Here is a 23,149-nt window from a genome sequence, read left to right as displayed (position 1 = left end):
CATAAAGACACCTTAGACATTTCTGATCCATTTACAGTTTTCACTATATACAAGGCACAATATTACAGAAAACAGATTTATAATTTTAGTTATTGCAGCCAGTCAGCAGAAACTCGAACCAACCTCAATTCAGCTCACTGATCAGAGTAATAGTACCTAGACTTGTGACCAGCATATAACAGATTTCAGAAAGAACGTGGAATGCACACGAAGTCATAAGGAAAGCAGGTTCTTGGCAGCTATTACTGCACGGATACGGACCACTGCAGGTCTGCGAGTATGTAGATAAAAGCTTCTTTATTGAAGCGCAACATGAAACTTTATTTTTTTTAGAAGCTGAGTCACAACTGGGTGATTGTATCCTAGACATTTTGGCGAAGCCAAAAGGGATCGCAAACACCGTTGGGCATGAAGCAATTATTTATTGACGTGCTGCAAAGACAGTTGGAACAGTTCTGCTGGGTAGCCCGTTTAACTGCTTGGTAACTTTGATTAGAAAAGGCAAAACACCTTTCCTTTATACATTGGGAAAGGTTAAGGCACGATAGATATAGATATATATATATAGATATATATATATAGATATATATATATAGATATATATATAGATATATATATATATATATATATATATATATATATATATATAAATGGAAGACTGTGCTGACATCTTTAGAAGGTTTATGTGATTAGGCACTATCTGCATTTTTCCCCAGAGCTCACCCATAAAAATGCAAAAGACATCAGTTTAATGGATACTTTCAGGGTATCAAATCAAAAGGAGATTTAGATTTACAGTAACGGATATTAAATATTTCCTTAGATAAGTTACCATATACATTTATCTACCGTACTATAGCCTTAAAGGAAGATGTTTGATTTTTCTATTATCTGATTTAGGGTACATCTCACCATAGTCCCGCTCAGTAACCTAGGCATATGCTTTGTGCCCCGATTTGGTCTAAGACACGGATAGTGAGCAGTATTGCATCAGTCTAAATAACACCTGGGATTACACCCTGCCAGCCTTCTTGCTTTGATTTGCGAAGTTCCGCAGGATGTTGGGAGTCTCCTCCATGACTCGTACCAGCAGATTGTCAATGTAATCTTCCAGCTCCCGTACCTGTGATTCCTTTTTAGAAATGGTCTCTTTCTGCTTCAGGACCAGTTGTATCAGCTCGTCATGTGTAAGCTGGGCGTAAGCGTAAGCTGGATCGGAGGAGTCATATTTCTGGAATAGAACAGGAACGTAAAGAAGTGATTGAAATACATTGACTTCCAGCAAGCAAGTTGCACTCATCCAAAAGTTCAGATAAATAAGCGTGCCATGTAAATGCCATCATGCACAGACTGATGTTTTGCACCAACTATCACAATAAAGGCCAACCTGTTCCTCTTTAGTCCCTACGGGCTCACAATGCATTGTTTTTAATGGGTTTAAGGACAACCCATTGTCCTTAAGGGGTTAATCACAAATGAATGGGATTTTAGTACCAATGCAGAGTCACAGGTAATATTATTGATGAGCAGGATATAGGTGCCCGTCTATGGTCACTAGGGGTGGCTTTATTGACTAGCATTCTGTGCCAACTTTTGGAATTATACCAAGATTACCGCAAAAAATTTCAAAGGGAAAAAAATCCCCTAAGTGTCATATGAACACTAGATACACAACACTTATTTCCACATGAAACTTATTTCCTGAACTCTGGAGAAGTCTGTCATTTAAAGCATTCCACAGGACTCTTAGAATACATTTAAGACCTCATTCAACACCCAAAATTGGTACTTTAATAGGAAACACATGCAGAGAGCCATCTTTGAAGGGGGGACTTAGTAATTGAATCAATCTTTTCACCATATTTTCCTTATTAAAGAACAGAAGCATTAAAGAACCGCTTCGTGTTTACAGAAACAATATGAAGTGTAAACCACAAGGAATTATTAGTCCCTTGGTTCCCAGCGAGAATCTTCTATAAATGTTTACAAAGCTCCCTTAGGATAATGGTTATTTAGAACAGCCTTAAATCTTAATTGGTGTGAAGAAAGAGCTGTCAATAGACCGCAGTCTAGACTAAGCAGAGCTTTGCTGGAGCCCTCCTGCAGCTTACACAGCAGCTGTTCGGCGTTCAAGTATATTTAAATATGATAAACCAGAATAAAAAAGGGTGTGGAGAAATATTCTAAGAGCATTTACAATACATTATAACTCCTGTAACCTTAAACACGGTGTGCAAGTAAGTGACAGATGTGCGGACAGTATTATCACCGTGTGCTGATAACAGAGGATTGACTGCCTTATATTTACTTGCAATGATATCCATATCACGCTATGGTGTATACTGTTACCTTGGTGTTTATGGCATTGAGAGTGTTCTCATAGGCTTTGATTGGCTGGGAGACGTTGGAAGGCTTGGCATGGTTTGTGTTCATGGGCTTCACTGGATGAGTTCTGCAAAGAAAACACGCCGTCTGCATGAGTCTTACACTTATAGGAAAAAAAGTAGAAACAGAGATATTCAAGTGTTAACCAAAAGATGCGTTTTAATCTATGAAGACTATCCATACACTCCAGTCATGCAACGAGAGATCTACTTTCATCTTTCCAGTGAATGAACAGAGTTGAGGTTAATCTGACCCTTTCTTTGCCCTTCATGCAGAGGCGAGGGGCGAAGAAAGGGTCAGATTAACCTCAACATCTTACACCCGTATAAATTGGCAATGTGAGACGATGAATAACTGGAATATATACATCTTATCATACAATCACACAACTGAGGACAATCAAATCGCTCCAGCACACAAATGTTCCAATGCGCTGCTGCTGGGGTAGTCGGGTTTTTCCATAAACACTTCCTGGAGAAGTTTGCTCTGTGGGTTTCAGGTAAGGAGTTGCCAAGTCAAACAATGCTATTAACGAGAAGTCAGGCTCTTCTTGTTTACATTTTCACATTATACACATTCTTCCCCTATACACTTAAAGCAATCATTCTTTGTACAGAGCTGGATTTTACTGAATGATCATATTGACTGTCATTAAAGAGAGACCTCAGTATACTCCTGCATTAAAACGTTGTTATAGTGCAACACAACTTATACCACAGCTTGACAAACCCCAGGTGCCATGTCAATTATAAATCACCTCTGTCTGCAACGCCTGCATTGTGACCCAGCGGTGGTGAAGAGGAAGCAGCAGGCAGCTCGTACACAGTGCAGGCAGGTCTTCACGAGAAAAGAGGGGGAATAGTGCGCGTGTGTGTGTATATATACATATATATCACATTGTCATTGTGTATAGATGTGTGTGTATAGTGCCAGACTTAATGTGTGATTGTGTGTAGCGTGGTGTTGGCGACAGAAGGGCAGCTTGGAAGGGAACCTTAGCAAATTCCTAACACGATAAGTTGGCGCGCAGTACAGAGAGAAAGTGTATTCATCGTTTATGATAGAGGGGAAAATGTGTCCCACAGAACGCTTTAAGAAATCCAAGGAGGGAGTTTACCTACACCAATTCTTCAATGGAGTTATTAGAACGCAATGATCTGCCATAGCAAGCGGTGATCTTAGCTAAACTGTTTAACTAGGTTAGATGTATAACTATTGTAGCAACTATTGAAGTCACGTTCAGCCTTTTCGTTTTATTCCATGGTATAGAATTATTTTCACAGAAGCGCAGGATAAACTGTATAGTTATCCTGTTTTAATTACCAAGGAAGTTAATATTCAGAAAAGAAAGCACTAGAAGTTTTTTTTAATGTTTAACATAATGTGTTTATACATCCTTTAAGGGAACCCACTCTTCCTAACCCTTTGAGACATTCTGGGAAGCAACAAATCCTATCAGTCACCCCATATATACTGAAATGAGGTACACAATCATAATGTTTAAACGTGCATGGTAGATATTCTCTCCGGTGTGCTTAGTGGCTGAAAACGTCTCGTTTGGGAACCTTATCTCCCCCTCCCCCCTGACAATTCCCCAACAATCACCAATTTTCAAACTTAAGGTTGGGTAAAGGTTATTAAATGGACAGCTGCTTCAAAATACATTAGTAAATTAATAAAGATGCTGTTCCAAATTTAATAGAATTCTATATGATTTTACTCTTTCCTCTGTGTGGTGCCACATGACAATTGTGTTTTTGTTTTGTTTTTTAAATTGTTTCTGGGAAGGGTTTGAGCATTTATAGGGATGATGTTTCTAGTTCATCATTTAGTTACAATTGTGGTAAACTCAGCATTGTAGGTGGATCAGAAATACATATACTAGATAATGCTTTACCATAAAAGCTACAGAGTCCACGTCTGGAATGGTATCTATAGAGTCATAAGACATGTAAGGAATAGCAATCTTATGGGCCTAATACCATGCAAAATAAATAAGAATCTTCTGTGAAGAAAAATGCATAAAAAATGTTTATAACTGTCCTATTTTGCATTGCTGCCAAGAAAAACAGTAATTTTACAGAAGATAAAAATCAAAAGGTAAAGTGAAATAAAGAAAAATGAATGCGGTTTCTCTCACCTTTGCCTCGAAGACACTGTTCCACCGCTCTGCACGGTAGGGATTGGATGTGTCTCAGAGGGTGAAACCCATGCCCGCAGCAGCTTCTTCTTGCCAGAGGTTTCAGAAGCCTCACTGGTTGGATTTGTTGGGGACTCTGTTCTAGGGGTATTAGTGTTATCAGATGGAAGAGTTACAGAGTGTGATAAAGAGCTAGAAACAGAGTTAGTGTGAGAAGAATTTTCAGGTGAGAAAGGGTGGTTGGAATCCCTGCTTTCATGGTCCACATTACTCTTTGGAATATCCCTCGTAATGTCTTCAATGACATTGCCTGGAATATCGCGGAAGGACTTATTGCCCTCTTGCGTACTCTCACTTTCGTTGGTTGTATTCTTCTTGTCCTTCTCCATAGTTAAATCAGCTGGGTTGTTCTCAGGTTTTAAAGCACTGTTTGTTTGCAATGTGGAATAAAGATCGTTCTTTTCATTTTGTGGCACCACGGATGATGTTTTACTAGCTGAAACACTCTTACGCTCTACAATAAGTGGTTCATTTTTACTTTCAAGCTGCTCATCATCTGAGGTCCCTTCTGGATTCTCTGGAATGACTGGAAGCTCATCCAGCCTGTAACCCAAGTCATCGATTACTGGCATTGCCATCTTTATGTTGGTTATTGACTGAGCTGAGACACTAAGCGAGGCACCAACTCGAGATGCCTGCTCTGTTACTCTCTTGGTTTTAAGAGATGCATCAGCCGATGATTTATCCATAAGCTGGGATGGTTGTGAAGCAAGTATACTCTCGGATACAGGTTCCTCTACTTTATTTATTCTGGAAGCACTTCTAGGTGCTGGCTTTGGTGGGATTGGTTTCACTTCCCTTACTTGTTCTTCTTTTTGCAGAACTACCTGGGATCGAGGAGCTGGCTTTGGAGGTTCCTTGACATTCTGAGGCACAGAATCATGGTATTTTTCAGACGCTTCAGAAGACAAAACAGACTTTGCTTCATATCCATCATCAGTACCCAAGGTGAAACCTTCGCTATTTCTATTAATAGATTCAAACACGGGCTCTGGTTTGTTGTCTAACAATGAATCAGAATCCTCGGGAGGCCCCAAGTGTACAGGAAGAATCCCCTTCACCAGTTGTACATCCACTACATCAGTTGGACTTGTGCTTGTAGATTTGCCCTTTAGTTGATCGAGAAGCGACTTCACATAAGTCTTTTTTACTTTGCTTTTTTCACTGAACGGGGCAACGACTTGAACCTCCTTTGGTTCAGCTGGTTCACTTGAGGAAGGACCTGACCTCCAAAACAAAGGCATTGATGGTTTTTCATATGGTTCTGTTGACTCTAAACTTTCTGAAGGGGAATTTGGGCGTTTTTCATGAAGAGGATTAGAAACGGGATCAGGTGTTGAAGGAGAATAATTCAAAGTAGTTTTATTTTGGGTATCCCGCTGCAATTTAGATGCAGTTAGAGCATTCTGACCACCAGAAAAAGATGCTTCAAGAAAAGTAGCGTTAGAAAGAAATGAAGAAGAAAGCTTGGCTTTGGTTTCAGCCTCTGAAGACACGTCCAGTCTGTAAAGAGGACAGAATAAAATCTGCAGGTCAGTTGCCTCGCAGATAAAACAAAGTTCAACAATAATAAAACAGGCACTTTGAATCAACTGCCAATCACAAAGGCAACCGGTTTTCCACATGGTCTTAAATATTTATATGGACCAGAATTGTTCTTAAAAGCCATCATATGCACTTAAATGTGTAGTCCCTTGGATTTTTTTGGGCCATTATACACTGCAGTATAGTATGGGATGGGATATCACTGTACAAAAGCTATTCAAATTTGCCATTCTGAATAGTATTTTGGACTCATTAGCACAAGCCAAGCTCAAAGTGCCGATTGCTTTTTGGCAGAGCCATTAAAAGACCTAATTAAAAGTTTTACCCATAGGCCTACATTGGTGGGATGGTACGCCTAAAAGGACTGGGGATGCTTGTCTGGGAATATTAGAATATAACCGAGCTAAAACACATCAGAGGTAAATACGTTACCGTGAAGTCAGGGTAATTGTTTGAGATAGCTGAATTATTTTTAGTGAAACCATGGTACCCCCCAACTTTGCACCTCAATAGGGATTACTAACTATAAACTTACTTTGGAAAAGACAACGCCTATTGTTATAGTATGAAGTTAATATAAGAAACGGTCAGAGAACACATTCATGTACTACAGACAAATAAACCGAGGTCTTTGGTTTCAATGGAGAAAGGACTCTTTAGAGTATATATTTTATAGAAAGCATGGGTAGGTCAAGCAAATGAGAGCTTATACAGAACATAAGAAACCAACTAAGACGGTAGATAAGGACTAGTTAGTCTGCCCATTTTTCAAGCTATTACAAACATTCAAACTTTTTTTTTGGGCACATGACCTTAACATATGCATTCTGTATTCCCTAGATGTAGTAACATCTACCACCTCTGCTGGAAGGACAATGCACTTACATATTACACCAAGTCCAGGGTGCAGAGCTGCAAACAGGCTATAATTGCTATAGATTCCACCCGAGAACAAGCTTCTCAATTTAAAATGTTATTTAAGGCAGGGCTGTATACAATTAACGGCTCTACAGGACTGGAACTGTGAAGTCCTGTTCTAAGCGTCCAAATACTTTGTAAGAGCTTTTAAGCTGCAGAACTGACCCTTTGGGTTTTCTGTCCTGATCCTATATACTTCTCCTTAAGAAATATACTTTCCTCCTGTACTTTGTTAAATCAGGTTATGAATTTAAAAGGTTTCTATTATATTCTGCTCCTATTTTTTTTCTAGTAAGCCATATACCCTTTTCCTTGCCATATTTAAAGTCCCTGCAAAAGCGGTGAATTTGAAAATCACAACAGAGTTCTGTACGTGCTACTTTACTGCAAAAAATAAATAAAATCATTCGTGGGAAGATAATTAGTATAGCAGCGAAAACATGAAAACAAACTGTATACTATAAGGCTGCATCGGTGTAAATGGAGTGAGTTAAGAGAACCCGCAGTAAAGAGGTGGATGTGCTTCCTTATTGTGGGACGGAGCATTAACTAGGTGTGTTATTTGGACTGGAGCCAAGTGAATACATAGCCATGTCAATGATTTCAACACCGAGAAATGCCAAACTACACCCAGGACTGGAAATGTTTCCAATTGTCAGCCTGGATGAGATGAAACATTTCTCTCACAAGCATTTTTTTTTTTTTTTTTTTTAACCAGCATTCACCCTGTGCTAGTGGTGACAGGAAGCCAAATCATGTCTCATTCATTACACATAGTATCATGGAAACTACTAAACACATGTTAAATGATTTTACCAATAAGACGCCATTCAAATGTTGACTTTACTGTATAAAAAAAGATTTTCTATCACTATTTATAATTCTTCAATACAAACCTGAGATGCTCGAGAGGTGCCGACATTCTCACTCATAATAGTAATCATTTGTAGCCCCAAATAGTAACTCTTTACACTTTTGTTTTCCTTTAAAAAACTTATTTGGAATAAACATTTCATATTTTCCTCATTGGGTTAATAGGGGCTTTTAGTATAATCCTTCATTGTTAACTACCTAAATCCTGTGCTTTTTGATTGGCAATCAGGCTTTGGAGGTATGTAATATAAAGGCTATCCTTGTTATGGCTGGCAACATGTATGGGTTAACATGAAGCCTGGAAAGCACCACTTACTTGTATTGGGAACATTACTTGTATACTCTCATACAAATACAAGCTATTGAAAGGAAAACAAGACTAACCAAAGAACTGCTTGTCTAATGATGGGTAGCCTTTACGTGGACTCCCAGGATGACAATGCAGCCGGAAATATCGTCGGCTGCGTGTTATGAGAAATCATTCACACTGCAACAAAGGTGAGCCTTTACTAGATATGAAACGTCTAAGTTTCCAGGTGTATCAAGAACACCTTTCCTATAATAGCTGCTTCTTTTACATCATTTTGAATATTTAAGCTATAACCGCAAAGAAAACCAACATGGTGACCTTTAGCGCAGACACTTCTTTTGCTAAATTAATACGGCAAAGGATAAGATAAACGAACCTTGGTTTAACAGCTGAGGTTTTGGACCCTCTCTCTGGGGGCTGCGGCTGCTGGGGAGGCTTCTCATCACACAGGCCATCTTCAAACGGATTCTGTGAAGTCTTCTTGCTTTTATTATCCGAGGGTCGTTCAGATTTTAATGCACCCTCAGTAGCTTTCGGCCCGTCGTTCTTCAAGGGCACTTCAGGCAAGTTCTCAACTTCAGTAGTTTTAGGAGAATCTTTTCTTCCAGTCACCAAAGACAGAAGGGATGACATTTTGTTCTCCTGCTTTTTGTTCTCCTTTGATTCTTTTGGCACACCTGACATCAAAGGAGGACTTCCGGATCTTGGCTTTTCTCCCTTGTTGTTGTGGGAAGGCAGTGTTAAAGACTTAAGGGACTCGTTAGAGGAAGAAGCGGACAGTTCTTTTTCTGGGTTGTTGTTAGAAGTGCTTGAAGTCTCCTTGGGAGGTTTATAAGACAGGTTTTCAGCAGATGCGTAGAGGGGAGCTTTACGGATGGTTAGTGGTGAATTGGTGAGAGAGTTGTCTTTGGGACTTTCACTTCTTGGTTCAGCCTCTTCCATATAGACATGATTTCCATTGATGCACAAGTTGGATCGAGTGATGGGATCGTTCTTAGACTTCATGCCACTGAAGAAGGAGAGCCCTTCTTTCTTGTTTCCGGAAGCAATTTGATTCAGCTGCTTGGTGTCTGCACTTGCGGTTCTTTTGTGGGTCATAATTGCAGGAAGATTAGGAAACCTCCCTGGAAACAAAAACAGACAACAGGCAATGTGTTAGGCCTAGGTGGACATTATATGATCTACAAGAAAAGCTACCTAAATGACAAGGGAAGTAACTTAAATGTATTCACAGTACAGGGCAATTTAAATGCACCAGGGTATTTCTAGGCAACAAAGAAATGGTTATTACCATCTTTACATGGCTCATCGTATGAACAATTCCACACATTACAAAATGGAATCTTCCATATCTTGGAGGTAACAGAGGTTTCAGATAGCCATAACAAATGAAAGAAAACACTTCAAGTGTCAATGAGGTGGGGACAGTGCAAGAAGGCACAGTCCGTTTCTGAGAGAACGACAAACCAGGTCCAGAGTGCTAGATGTTTTATGAGTAAATGCACTGCTGCTGCAAGCAGATTCAAATATATTGGGAAACGCATGCTGAAGTCCATCTTGCGTGGAAAAGTCTATTTTCCAATTATGTATTTACGCCAAGTCTGTTTTGCTTGGACTTCAATGAATTTTACCGCATGCAACTTGTAGAATGCATTAGAGAGTGAGCTTTCTCTCATTTAACGCCTCCTCCTCTGAGCGTGCGCGTGTGAGAGCTTGGATATGCTCAGTAGCACACTGAAATCAATGGGAGTAACCGCAGCACTAAACGACACAGATGGTATCTAAACACTGATGTTTTGCTTGCATACATGCTACTGGTACTCCCACTGATTTAAGTGACCGCACGGAGTGCACTGATTTCCGTAAGAAACTCAACAATTCTGGTTTCAACAGCATTTCAGAAAAGATCAAAGACAGAGGTCTCATTTTCTAACTCCTATAACCACATAGTGCATGTGCAGGCAGTAAAATGCATTAGAATGCACAGAAATAGGTCCCGAAATACAATAAAAATACACTTGGGGACTCTTCCTTTAAGACACATTTAGACTCACTTTCAGATACAGGAGATCCTGAAGCTTGGTTTAAATCAGAAGAAAAATCACTAGGCTTGAGCACTGTCCTTTGAGATGAAGGCTGGAACGTTGGCAGGACAGACATGGACTGGGAAATCGAATTCTTTTTCAGCCCTGGTTGTTTGTTAAACAGCGTCTTCAGTTTGGACTTCTTCTTTTCGGTTTCGGGCATGTCTTCATCGCTGTCATCCCCGTACTGGCCTGTGCTGGGAACTATAGCCGAGGCAGTGTCAGGGAATCCATCCCGACGCTTGTTTTTGAGTTTGTCCTTCAGCTTCCCAAAAGGTGAGCGCGATTTCTCCTTCATGGAAAGGTCAAACATGCTGGCAGTCATGTTGTTCCTCATGAACTGGACTTCTACTTCTATCTGACCACGTTCCTTCTCCTTTTTTCCAGGCTTTGACTTCAGAGGATACCACCTTGAAAAGATTAAAAGAATGTGAGATTAAGTAAAACTGGATATTGCAGTCTATCAAATTAGACCTGTCACTCAAATTCTATGCATTTTACTTTAATATATTTGACATAAGATTTGTTTATGGACAATCCATACACAGATGTTTTATTTTGCCACTTCTCATGCAGCTAGCGCGGCCCTCTTCAAATTTAGAAGAGGGAGAGCTCTAGTTACCTAGCCTGGGATGTATGATCATACACAGCCAGCTCAGACCTTATAGGAGAAGCTCCTTAGGGAGCTCTCCTATAAACCTATTTAGCGAATATACCCTTACAGCCAATAAGGGATACATCCACAGAGATCAATATAGGATCGCACCAAAAAGTGTCAAGCAGCAGCAGTAAAGTAGCCAGGGGCCACAGTTACCTGACTTCTAGGACGTGTTGTCATTTTAAGGTAATCGCGAACAATGATGTCAAGGTCAGACTCGTTTCTCATTAATTAAGAGTTTAGAATTTGCACCTTGTAATAATGGATTATCTATAATTATCATGAAACGTGGCATTTCAAACCACCTGTCAATATTCACTGTTGCCTGCAAACAAAGGCGACAATTTCTAAAGCTTACAGTAACCACCAGCTCAGCCTCTATCAGCAGTCCTTCAATTACGGCCCTTAATGCAACGACATGCCAACAGAGGTCAGAAACCAAGGTTAGTTTAACAGGAAGTGAATCTACATCATAACGATAAAATCATAAAAACAACAAACATTACAAGACTAGGTAAGACGACATTTCTAGGATCTGCGCAGAAACCGGTGCTAAGGGTTATAGAGGAGCAGAACAATTTTATATTTTAGCTGAATACCGTAGTGCGGGGATTAGGCTTTTCACGCATTCAGACAAGCTTTCAGCACACATTCCACACATCACAGAACCAATTACTGTTCCAAAAATGAATAGAGTGGTATATACATTATAGTAGATTAGCGCTGAATTTTGTGCCTATAAACTTTTTTTTTTTATCTGCAGACCTGGAGGCTGCCATTGTAGGCAGTCAAAATATGTTGGTTGACTTTCCGTACTCAATTACCACACTGAGCTGATGCTTTATGGCAATGCTAATGAAGTCCTGTCTGTCTAATGAACCCCCCCCCATCCCCAGAGTCTGACAAACACTGAGCCATTCGATTCTATATAGGTCGGTCTAGTTGACTGGGCTAAGATAAGAAAAGCATACACGAGGGTAGTTGTCTGAATTTGTATTATTATGTAAAAACTACATAACACTTGAGATTCTTACTGGTAATTATCAAAGAATATCACAGAGAGATCAGCTAATTTAAATAAAAAATTTAAATAAAAAAAAATAGAAATGGGTCTTAAACTATTTTTCACCTAATCACAGTGCTGTATAGAGTAATGTATATTAACATTGTCAAAAACCTGGTTTTATGTAATTTCCAATAAACTTCCTCTATCTGCAGACCTGGTGGCTGCCATTGTCAGTCATGTGGTATTACGGAGGACATTCCCCGAACCCACACTGAACCGATTCTTCATGGCAATGTTAATGGAGTCCGTTCCTCCATAGACTTTGATTAGTCAGATGTGTGCTAAAGACTGAGCCATTCTTTTGTATACCACAATGCAGTATTATAATAAAATACTACACAAAAACTAGAGCTTATTTTTAGTCTTATACTAGTAATAAAAAGGGGAAGTTCCCCTATACATTCTTTTACAATTTACTGAAAATGTTTACTTCACTGGAACTTTCCATGCTATAATCTACATTATTAGACAGCTGTGGTGCGGAGTGGGATCTTTCCTCCTACGCAGACTGTACTGCAAAAACACCCCAAACAGAACGGGTGGGAGTTAAAGAAATGTGATTAGATAGCTCAAAAAAGAACCGACGCTGAACGGCTAAGGAGTGCTAGTTCGGGAATCGCCTCCCTTCTGATAAGGTGCTGTGTAAGCGAAAGAATGACATGTATCAGCATACTTCATGGAAATGAATTATTCTGTTACATCAGATAAGCTTCATTCTAGTGATGTCAGGAAATTGACTATGTATTTGGCTGCGTAGGACTATGATCAGGCTCCTAACAAGAGCAGATTCAGTCAACGTGCGATTGGCTGAAGGGCAGCACTTAAATTTTAGGTGATATTTCTACTTCAAAACACAGTTGTGCCTTTCGGCAGTGATTGAGAAGAGTGCCAATAGATTTTTATTCCTGTAAAATAACATGATTATTCTGAGCTATAACCAGTATTTACATAAACCTTACCCAGGAAGGTCTGTCACAACTAGATCTTAGATTTTATGAAATAAAAAGTTTGCCAACGATGATAATAATACTCTCTGTATTTCTTATCATTAAACCTTGTTATATTACAGACATCTAGGAACTTGGCTGACCATTTGGTTATGGACACATCAAACAAAACCTAAACCTACTAGACAACGGTCAACAATCACAGGGCAAACTCTCCCCTTATAATGCGAAATAAAAACCCCAGGGGAATTAACATGCGTGTTGTGAGCTGCGTGTCTTCATCTGGGGATGTATATCTTAAGACAGCTACTGAACCATTCTGAAGAGAATGGTGTTTGACCAGAAACGGGTGCTTTTAGGAGCACATTTAGGAGAAAATGTAGATATGGGGGCACTTGTTCTATCATAAGATACAGTGCTTCTAGACCCCCCTAGAATGAGCAGTGTTAAGAGGGGACACCCACATCTGGAATTGACCAGAAGTACCCCAAGGTCTCTGGTCTCCTAGTCTTGAAACCCCTGGATTAGGAGACCCTGGACATAGTCTACTTGCTCAGTTTCATAAGGCGACTTTGCCCCCATTACTGTTTTACATGCAAAGCTCTAAGTTTTTCCAGTTTCAGTCATGTAGTCAGTAGGAGTAAACATGCTATATTTACACGCATCAGCTATAAATAGCAACAACCACAATAGGCAGATATGTCACATGCATTTTAAAAGAATTTTATTGATATTTGTAAAGCGTAATCAGCTTCTGCGATTGCAGGATGTGTTCTTTAAAAAAAAGTCACACCCTGGGTTACAAAACGCAACACTTGCTTCTAAAAATAATCTAATCTCCGTCATGTCCATCCTACGGAGATAAGTAGGCTGAACGGTATGAAGCCCCAAACAAGCGTTTTAAAACGGGTTTCAAGCAACCGCAAGGCATGGGACACTGGAAACAATTTGCTAGTTTAACTCAAATGTTAAATTTGGTCTTAACTACTTTTGACAATGAATTAATGTAAAAACCAACAACGCAGGGGCCGGGGAATATCAAAAAATATGGAGGCAAATGTCCAGACCTCCCTCCCATCCTATGGGGAGAGTCTATCCCATGAGATTGATTTAATGTAATCCAATTCATGATCCCGTCCTACTCTAGCGATGATCCTTTCTAACAAACAATACCTGTTCAAATCCACTTACAGGGATTCTACGATGAAGCATCAATACGCATGATGTCTAAACACCAGCTCGTCTAGGAACGCATTGACTAGTGAGAAAGGCCATCTTTATATATTTTGTACACAAAAAGACAAGCACTTGCTTTTACTTAGATTGCTTTTGGGGGTCAGTCTACTGCCAGGGCCTAACATCGTATAAACAGACTTCTAGATTCTTACCGGAAGCAAGGAAGGCAGTAAATAATTCCTAATGCCCCGCGTTAAATACATTATACAGACGCGACCACAGATCAGTGCTGCTTGTTTATAGCCACATGCCTGAGTTCCTGCCAAGTGCCATTAAGACATATCATTTGCCAACACCTAAGGTGTGTCAGAAGAGTCACATGGCCCTGCCACGGGGGCGCAGAGAACACAAAACCCAATGTGTAAACATCACGAGAACATTTCCGAGAACATCCAACTCCTCTGAATAACCAATGCGGCTTCCCAAAACACAGCACACGGCTTAAAGGGATAGCCGACCACTGCAATGTCAGGTTCTTCCAACATCTTATTATGTAGGCATCAACCTACACTCCAAAGAACAATGGAGACATGAGAACTCATTTGGAGAAAGCAAGGAACATATAGTTTTATTCTCTTGTATTCTGCAGCCAGTGGCGTCACTCTTTAAAATACCTTCATCCTCCATTGCGATGCTTAGCGTGATGGACATGGCTTCAGAACCATGCAAAGAGAAACGCACGTTAGAAGGACAGAAGCGAGGACACACAGGTTCTGCAATTTCTTCTTAAAGAAAAGGTCCTGCTGAATTTTTATAGCAGAAGCAGAAAGAACTCTCTTGGATGCAGATGAGAGGCTTTTAAGTAGTTTATGCATTAAAGGAGTTAAAAAATGCCAGCATTTTCACTGCCTGAACCAACTGGAAGTGGACAACTTCTTGTAATAGCTTAAACATTGTGCCTGTACGCTGGGACGGGTGGACATGCTCGGCAAGTAGCCGAGTAGCATTTGTCGTCGAAACACTGGGCGTTACTGATCCTTTAAAAAGGACATTTTGCTGTCGTTCACAGCCCCATCAAATACATATTATGGTACAGACGTTACCATGCCGTTGAACTAACATCACCCACCGGATAAGATATTTGACCAGGAGGTTTATTAAATAATGCAAAGTATCTCCATAACAAAATGCAAATATCCCCTAGAATAAACAATGTTCAGAAAGCAACAAGGACTCTGTTCTTCAGAGCCTGCAAACTAGGAGACGTTTCAGTACCCAACGGCCATCCCATCAGATCTGGAGTCGCTTTGCTCAGCTACACTTTTACGGGACGTGTCGGGGCTGTCCGGTTACAGATCACGGCCGGGCACTGTAGGTAGATTCTGGAAGGTCTCATTTGTTTTGCGTGGCCCATAGATATAGCAACCGCCTGGAATGTCAGAGGGAGGGAGGGAGCTGTAGTTGAAACAGAGTTCATGGGCACGAGTATTTCAAGTGTTCTGGGAAAAAAACATCCACTTGTAACACTTATTAAACCTGTTGGAATTCCTTGAAATCTTACAGATCAGGAGCAAGTACGGGATAGATATACTTATCAAATTATCAAAACATGACTGTCGGAGAGATCTCATACAGCCAACACTGCAGGTATATGGGTCCATTATCTAGGCAATGGACTGCTCAGCGTTTGAATCTGGAAAGACCCCACTCACTATCATCATCTAGTGTCAGTGACACAAATAAAAATACAATACACCACATTTAACCCCCCCCCCCGGCTTTGCTTCCTGATGTAAAGTTTTGTTTTCTTATGATCAACCTGCTTTAAAGTATTTACAGGTGACAGCTTTGCTCGGTGGCATTTTAGAGATTGCCGGTGCTGCAGCTTACAGATCATTCATAACACCATTATATCGTGTGCAAACGAATGATGTATTATCTGTCCAACGCAGACATAAGGAATGCCGTCCGACCGGCTTCATGCGTAATAACACTGGGCCTCTGTATTGTTTAACCGGTATCTATACGAGGTACAGAAACAGATACCACAAGCTGACTCAACCGGTGGTTTCACAGAGCAGCTTATTATAGCTCGCTAAACGAAGCACGGCATTTGCCGAGCGATCATCTGATGATAAAACATAACACACCCCTGGAAACAAAACGATGACAAAGTAAAACAAAAACAACAACCGGTATTCCATGCTCTCTATGAAGATGCACTAATGGTTTTTAAACATGAAATGGTTTTAAACAGCTCGCTGATAATCAACGCCTGGCGCGGCAGAGGGTTCGGCATGGCAGTGCTTCTTCCCGCAAAACCTTGTTTCTCTGGTTGTTTTTAACATTACTCAAGCCGATTCACATAATACAATTCATGGATTACGCAGCTAGTTTATTGTTAGCGTGTTTAATAATTTTCACACTCGAGCAATTTTGTTATTATGTTGATTGTAGTAAATCATCTAAGCGATCATCCATGGAATATTTCACCGACAGACTCAGACTTTATCCCTAGTGGCATTTTCATAGGTCAGTAAAATTACACAGAGGCAAGCAGGGAGTATCCAGAACAATCGGGTAGTATACATCTATCACACACACATATATACACGTGTTAGTGACGCACCATGCTTACGGTGCTACGTGACCTGCTTGCAGAATTACAGACACATAGCATGTCTGGCGTTTATCAGGGGGGGGGATTAGGTGGCGTGAATGCCTCTATTACCGAAATATTGGAAAACTTTTTTTAATTGAAGAATGTTAGCAGAAATGGCTATTTTTTTTTTTTTTTTTTTTTTTAATGGTCAGGATGATATGCCAACGCTGCTGATACACATTATGTGTTTACAGGAAATGTATATTGTGCACCGCACTGTAACACCTCTCGTCTAAATCTAATCTTAGAAAATGCAGCCTTTATTCAAACACACAGCAGGCGGCAACAAGGGGGGCAGCAGGGGGCAACAAGGGGGGCAGCAGGGGGCAACAAGGGGGGCAGCAGGGGGCAACAAGGGGGGCAGCAGGGGGCAACAAGGGGGGCAGCAGGGGGCAACAAGGGGGGCAGCAGGGGGCAACAAGGGGGGCAGCAGGGGGCAACAAGGGGGGCAGCAGGCGGCAACAGTCTTCTCAGGGTATTTTATGATCAAGACTGCCAGTCCAACTTGGTAATTTGACTGTTCCGTTCCTGCATAACATCCCCGTATCTGGCTTACCGTTCTGGCATCCGAACAGCGTCCCAAGAAGAATTTAATCTGATTACGGAGTTTACAGGCAAACAAGTAGGCTTTTCAGAGCAGATTAAGTGTCTGACTGCTTTGGGACATTCTGTCTGTTAAATTAAGTGCCTGTCTTTATTTTTCTTAAATGACAGATTTTTTTTTTTGTTACCAGGATTAGAGTAAAAATAAAAGTTTTAAAAAGAAAACGGCAGTTTTTGAAAAACAGTTTTAGCCTCATGTTTTCACGCAGCAGCATATTAACCATTAGCGTTCTAGCTCCACTATCGAGGTTATCTTTTAGCTCAGTATACTAGAAAGACGCTCTGACTCCTTATCATTCTGCAAGTGGTAAACAGAATGGCTCAGTCCTAATCACCCAGCAGGACGCTATGACTAATGAATGTGTACAGAAACACACTTCTCATTGCCATAAAGAATCAGCTCAGTGAGGTGTTTGAGCAGGTATGTGACCAAAATATGACCGACAACAATGTCAGCCTCCATGTGTACGGAAGAAGGAAGTTTATTGGTGAAAAACTAAATAAAACCAGTTTTTTGCAATGTTAACCTACATTTCTGTGTATCTTGGACTCCATCTTAAAGCTACATCCCAGCCTGGACGTACTTGTACATACGATACACGAAGTTAAAAGAGGCAGCACGGGATTTGGGGGACACTACAGCTATGGAAGCAACCAGTTTTAGTTCTTTTGACAAAGCCTAGACTTTGAGTTCCATTTCCACAAAGATTAGCTGCCCTTTTACTACATCACTATTAGTCCTCTATCATTGTGCCCGGTGAACACAAGCTATAGCCGACTGCCTTGTAGAGTATTAATAATCCATGTTCTTCTAGCTAAGCATAAATCTATAATGTCTGAGGAACTGAATCCTGTAAACACATCTCCAGATACTTACAGTTACCGCGGCAATAAGCGTGTTAAGGATCTATGGTGTCTGTGTCCGTCGCATGCCAGGAGCACGGACAAAAGCAATCCGGTTAAATATTAACCAAGTTTTCATGGAATAGGAAGGAAACACCTGCACCTGCTCTCTCGATCTGCCGGCTGTGTAAAACCCAATATTAATTTGTCTGTCATTTCCTCCCTGGCGTTTAACATGCGGACCAGAAACACTTCTGTTGCTTCCTAAGGGGGTAGTCATTTTCCCCCAAGTTATACACTTCATTGACCAATCATTACTTACAATAAAGATACAAATTGGGTTTACGACAGGCTAAAAATCATTGAAACCAAGGCTTTGCCTTAAATATCTAGAGTAATCTGGTCCACTGAGCACAACAAATATATCTTAGATTAAGGATTAGTCAGAAAAGTCATACCAGCTTCCGGACCAAAACCACACTTTATACACCAGATCAGTGGCGTGTATCACTGGGGGGTACGTTGCCGCAGGGACCTTAACATTAGTTTAACCACAGAATGTAAATTTGGTAGCTTCCATCTGGCTTTAGGTTAACTTTCTAGGAGCCAATTCTCCCACTTACTATTAAAAGGAACTCGAGTTACGCATTTGAGATGCAAAAATGAACCTGATTACTAGAGACCGTTGTGCCCAACGCTTACAGGCAGACTTCACGTTCTGCTAATACATATTAGAAAGTCAACTAAAGTTAGACTTTATAAATAATAATAAAAATAAAGTATTTATTCTTCAACCATGAACTTTGTATGAAAGTACCATAAGGATAGATGGCAAGCTCATGGGGAGGGCCCTCAACTCCTGCTGTGTCTGTAACTGTATATCTGTTAATAAATATTATTTATACAGCACCAACATTTCGCACAGCGTTTCTTACAATACATACAGTCAAGGGTTATGACATTCAGTAAAGAGGGCCCTGCTCGCAAGAGCTTACAATCTATTTATGCTTTTGTTAACCACCCCATCTTAAAATACACAGCACTGAGTGATATGTTGGAGCTGAATAGAGAATAATAAAAATAAATAAATAATGTGCAACCTGGGTATCAGTTGCTTAAAGAGTGAAAAGGGAATCAATGTAACCCAGATAAACATCTTGGGGTAACTATAAACCAAACCGATTGCCATGTGTAATTATAACAGTATAGTCATTATGGGCTTTAACACTGATGTTTATTTCAGAGAATGTTAAAGAGCCACTTGCTAAATAACCATCTTCCTGGTTAAGGGAAATTCCTGGCAAATAGGTCAAGTGTGATTGCAACAATAACAAAATGCATTGCGATAGTCGACTAAATGTTTAGTGAATGCTTCATGAATCCAATGTAAGTTCAGTCTGAATTTACATATAAGACAGGGATCCAGGTATTTATGTACGCAACATGACTTACGGAGTCAGCTACACTGACATCATAGAGCTGGCTTCTTCTAACAAATAAGGTAATTAACGTTTTATAGCAGCTTGGTCCAAATTATGGAATGCAAATTATGAAATGTTATTGCGAGAGAGATGTACACATTAATGTATGTGCCGCTGACGACAGATCTGCATTACGGCCATATACATTGTTTAAATGGATACAGATAATTGAGCATTTATTTAACGCGAGCTAATATTGCCCAATTACAGTAAAATATTTGGGGTCCCAACTCTGCTTTGTATTTAATTCCTTTTCATCAAAAACAGTGAATCAGCTCATAAAAGTGAGATTTTTTGTACATTGTATTCTATTAGGGGGCTTATTGGAACTAGTGAACATTTGGTATGGTATTTTGGCGATAGAATGAGTGTTTCTACAAATATTAAAGTATGAATAAGTCTGAAGAAGACACCTAAGTAGCCTTGAAATCTCACAATCTATTTGATTTCAGTTAACCTAGGTATATATTTCATTTTGTTATTAAAGTTAGTTTTCCCCACAAAACCACAAGAGTATTCACAAAAGGCCTGCAACAGCCATTAGTCATCCAATTATTTTCATTCCTTCGCCGTGCCTATTTAATCACACAGTTCTCAGCAACATGTGACTCGTTGCTGATGCATGAAAATATTTACACTCACTCAGGAATTGTGTAAATAAAACAAATCCCAACAAAAAAAAAAAAACAGCAACGAGCCCCGTTGTATCTATCAGCGTTGCGGCTTCAAAGACTGACACCTGAAAGGTGTGAATGGAAAGGTACGGGAGCATATTTCTTCGGTAATGTCCCTGGAAGACACTCGGTGGGAGTAGGGTTGGTGCCCACAGACCGAGGGGGAAACACTCAGTAACATATTAGGGGTCGCTGCACAAACTAAGCACAGCATAAATAAATAGTAAACCGATACATTGTCAGGATATCTATGGGATCACATTATATTTATATTTTAGAGACCAGAGTTGTAGATGAGTGGAACAGCCTCTCAGAAAAAGCAGTAGAGGTTAAAAAGCACCGGATAGACATATGGCTGTCCTGAATCTAAGATAAGACCTAAAACTATGTTTTTAAAGCAGGATTAAATATACCAAATGGATCTAACCTGCTGGCAGATTCTGTGTTTTACATAGAAAGTTTAACAAACGTATAAACGCAGAACATAAGGAATTTGGGGTTAAATGGTGACTGGTACTGGGGTAATTTACAGAGGTTATACTGCAGAACCACTAGTGATATAAACTGTTGCTGTTAGTTTTATAACCATTATTAACAGCTAATTATTATTATTGGGAGGTTAATTCTGTTCCTTAAATCCTTAAAGTGTGAACCCATTCCTTAGGGACACCTGGCCTGGGTGGTGGATTTCCCTCAGACACCCGGCCCAGGACCCCATACTTACTGGACCTTCCTCCTGTTCTTGTTCTGGTGCAGCTCCCACAGGTTAAGCTCCAGTTGTCCCAGGAACTTGTCCATCCCCACCAGGGCCCTGTGCATGACGATGACCCGAACCGTGCACCGCTCTTGGTTGTCATTGTGAAGTAGTGGAACTTCAAAGGTGGCCTCCTCTTTCCACACAGGAGCAACTGCCTTCTCGGCTACCGTGGTGGAGTACTTTTCTTTGCCTAGCTGAATGATGGCGTAGGCATCGTTGGTGCTGGCCTTACCCTTTGACCTGAGCGCTTTAGCCTGTAACACGGTAACCTGGACGTGAGTGGGAAACCAGGTCTGAGACTGCTGGGCTAGAGACATCTTGGTCGGCGGGACTTCTACCTCGAAGTGCGTATCTACCTGCCGACTCGCCCTGGGTATATGGAGGGCGGGGCGGCAACTGTAACGCTGCTCAACAGGTAGGCGGTGCTAGCAGGAGACGTAACCTCCACTCCCTTGTGTGCTCTCCCTGACAACCAGGGAGAGACTGTACTCATGTACTGGAAACAGAGCGGGCGCTATGGAACCGCTACCTAGCACATCACGTGGCCTGCCCCCGGCCTATAAGAGTAAGGTATTTCCTTGTTGCTAGGATTTTCGAGGGCTACTTATCAATGGTGCGCAGCCCGGTAAGTCTTTGTAACCTGCGCCTTGTCTGTTTTATGGCTTGCATCTCCTCCGTCAGACCGCAGGTTACAAGACTTTGTCATACGGATGGACCAATTGTGGTCCAATCACAGCCGCGCTAACACAGAACCTGTTTTTTTTTCTTTTGTTACTTTTTATGTGATTGACGTATGGAGGTACGTGTCGGCGTGGATGTAACAGGTAGTTTGACGAACAGGTGCACACCCGGAAACGAGTGCTGGAACGCAGAATCTTGCGTATGTCTCTTCCTTTCTCGCCTATTGGCTGCTGGTGTGATAATGATTACTTTCAAAATGACCCGAAAGAATAAATAGTAAATATAACTTTGCAGGGATCTCAAGTAATGCCTTGGGGACGATTCACTCTTATGTGATTGTCAGGGCTTGTCCCAGGCTATGTGAAGGTTTTTAGGGCCCTGAACTACCTGTGTCCCTACCGCTTTAGCCTATTATTCCCTCACACATATCTTGCTATATATATATATATATATATATATATATATATATATATATATATATATATATATAAAACTACAGTCATATATTCTCTATCATCATTTTGGCACTCAATACACCTTTACCTACCTCGTGTCAATCTTTTCTGAAAATGTTGATAAGTTTGAGTTTTCTACACAATGAAAAGTCAGTCACTGTTGTGTACAGGAAGGACATTTAAAAAAAATTTCCTCTTTAGTGACAAAAAATGCTGCACGTGACAATATTTATGAAATATGTACCATGACACGCATGCATACAGAAAGAATTTCCAGAGAAAGTAGGTACATTTTTTCTGCATATTTCAGGGTTCTTGTTGGGCTTTACACCAGATCTGTTTACACCCTAGCAACGCCCCTGGTTGCTAGGAAGTCATCAAGGACAAAAAGCATCGAACTCTTATGTTGTCTGCATATTCTCTGCCAGAATAATTTGATGTTGTTGTTAATGGCGGCCCCCCAAAAGTCAACCTGAGCCCTGCACCTCATAAGGGGCTTCCCTACAGGTATCAGCAACAGAAGGTATGTTTTGTAAAATGTATAAAGCCGAGAGCCCACCTAGGCTACGTCCCATAACAAGGACAGATGGACGTTTGCGTCATTTTTCTGGTAAAGAAAGGGCTTGTGTCTAAAAGGGTGTTTTCCAGCACACATTCAGAAAAGTAAAAGGGAAAAATAAGATACATCTCACTTAGTGTTCCTACACATATACGGTAATATATATTGGGGGTGGGGGGTCCAGGACAAGTAGGGCTTTCTTTTGAAACCATACCCATGGTTTTATGATATATAAAAGGTGAATTTTTTTTTTCGTATTTACCCATATTTTT

The 23,149-nt window shown here is 40.6% G+C and overlaps 1 protein-coding gene across 1 annotated transcript; it reads right to left on the bottom strand.

Moving 5' to 3' along the window:
- Positions 1-640: 640 nt before the first annotated feature.
- RAB11FIP1 (RAB11 family interacting protein 1) lies at positions 641-21,652 on the bottom strand. The gene is made up of 6 exons (XM_053463544.1): positions 21,150-21,652; positions 10,286-10,725; positions 8,608-9,355; positions 4,526-6,088; positions 2,350-2,452; positions 641-1,231 (listed from the first exon to the last, which is right to left on the bottom strand). The coding sequence occupies exons 1-6, from the start codon at positions 21,497-21,499 to the stop codon at positions 1,013-1,015; spliced, it is 3,423 nt and encodes a 1,140-aa protein (XP_053319519.1). The 5' UTR covers positions 21,500-21,652; the 3' UTR covers positions 641-1,012.
- Between the last annotated feature and the right edge of the window lie 1,497 nt (positions 21,653-23,149).

Source organism: Spea bombifrons, chromosome 4 (genome assembly GCF_027358695.1).
Source record: "Spea bombifrons isolate aSpeBom1 chromosome 4, aSpeBom1.2.pri, whole genome shotgun sequence".
Classification (NCBI taxonomy): Eukaryota; Metazoa; Chordata; class Amphibia; order Anura; family Pelobatidae; genus Spea; species Spea bombifrons.
The sequence above is the reverse complement of the archived record's forward strand: the minus strand, read 5'-3'. Positions and strand labels throughout refer to the sequence as shown.

What these genes read in the sequence shown, in the direction of transcription:
- RAB11FIP1 (XM_053463544.1), bottom strand. Translation starts at nt 21,499, where the DNA reads ATGTCTCTAGCCCAGCAGTCTCAGACCTGGTTTCCCACTCACGTCCAG. An exon ending in ACCTCAGCTGTTAAACCAAG is followed by an intron (nt 6,089 to 8,607) that starts GTTCGTTTATCT and finishes TCCTCTTTACAG; the next exon opens with ACTGGACGTGTCTTCAGAGG. An exon ending in ACAGTGTCTTCGAGGCAAAG is followed by an intron (nt 2,453 to 4,525) that starts GTGAGAGAAACC and finishes TTTTCTTTGCAG; the next exon opens with AACTCATCCAGTGAAGCCCA.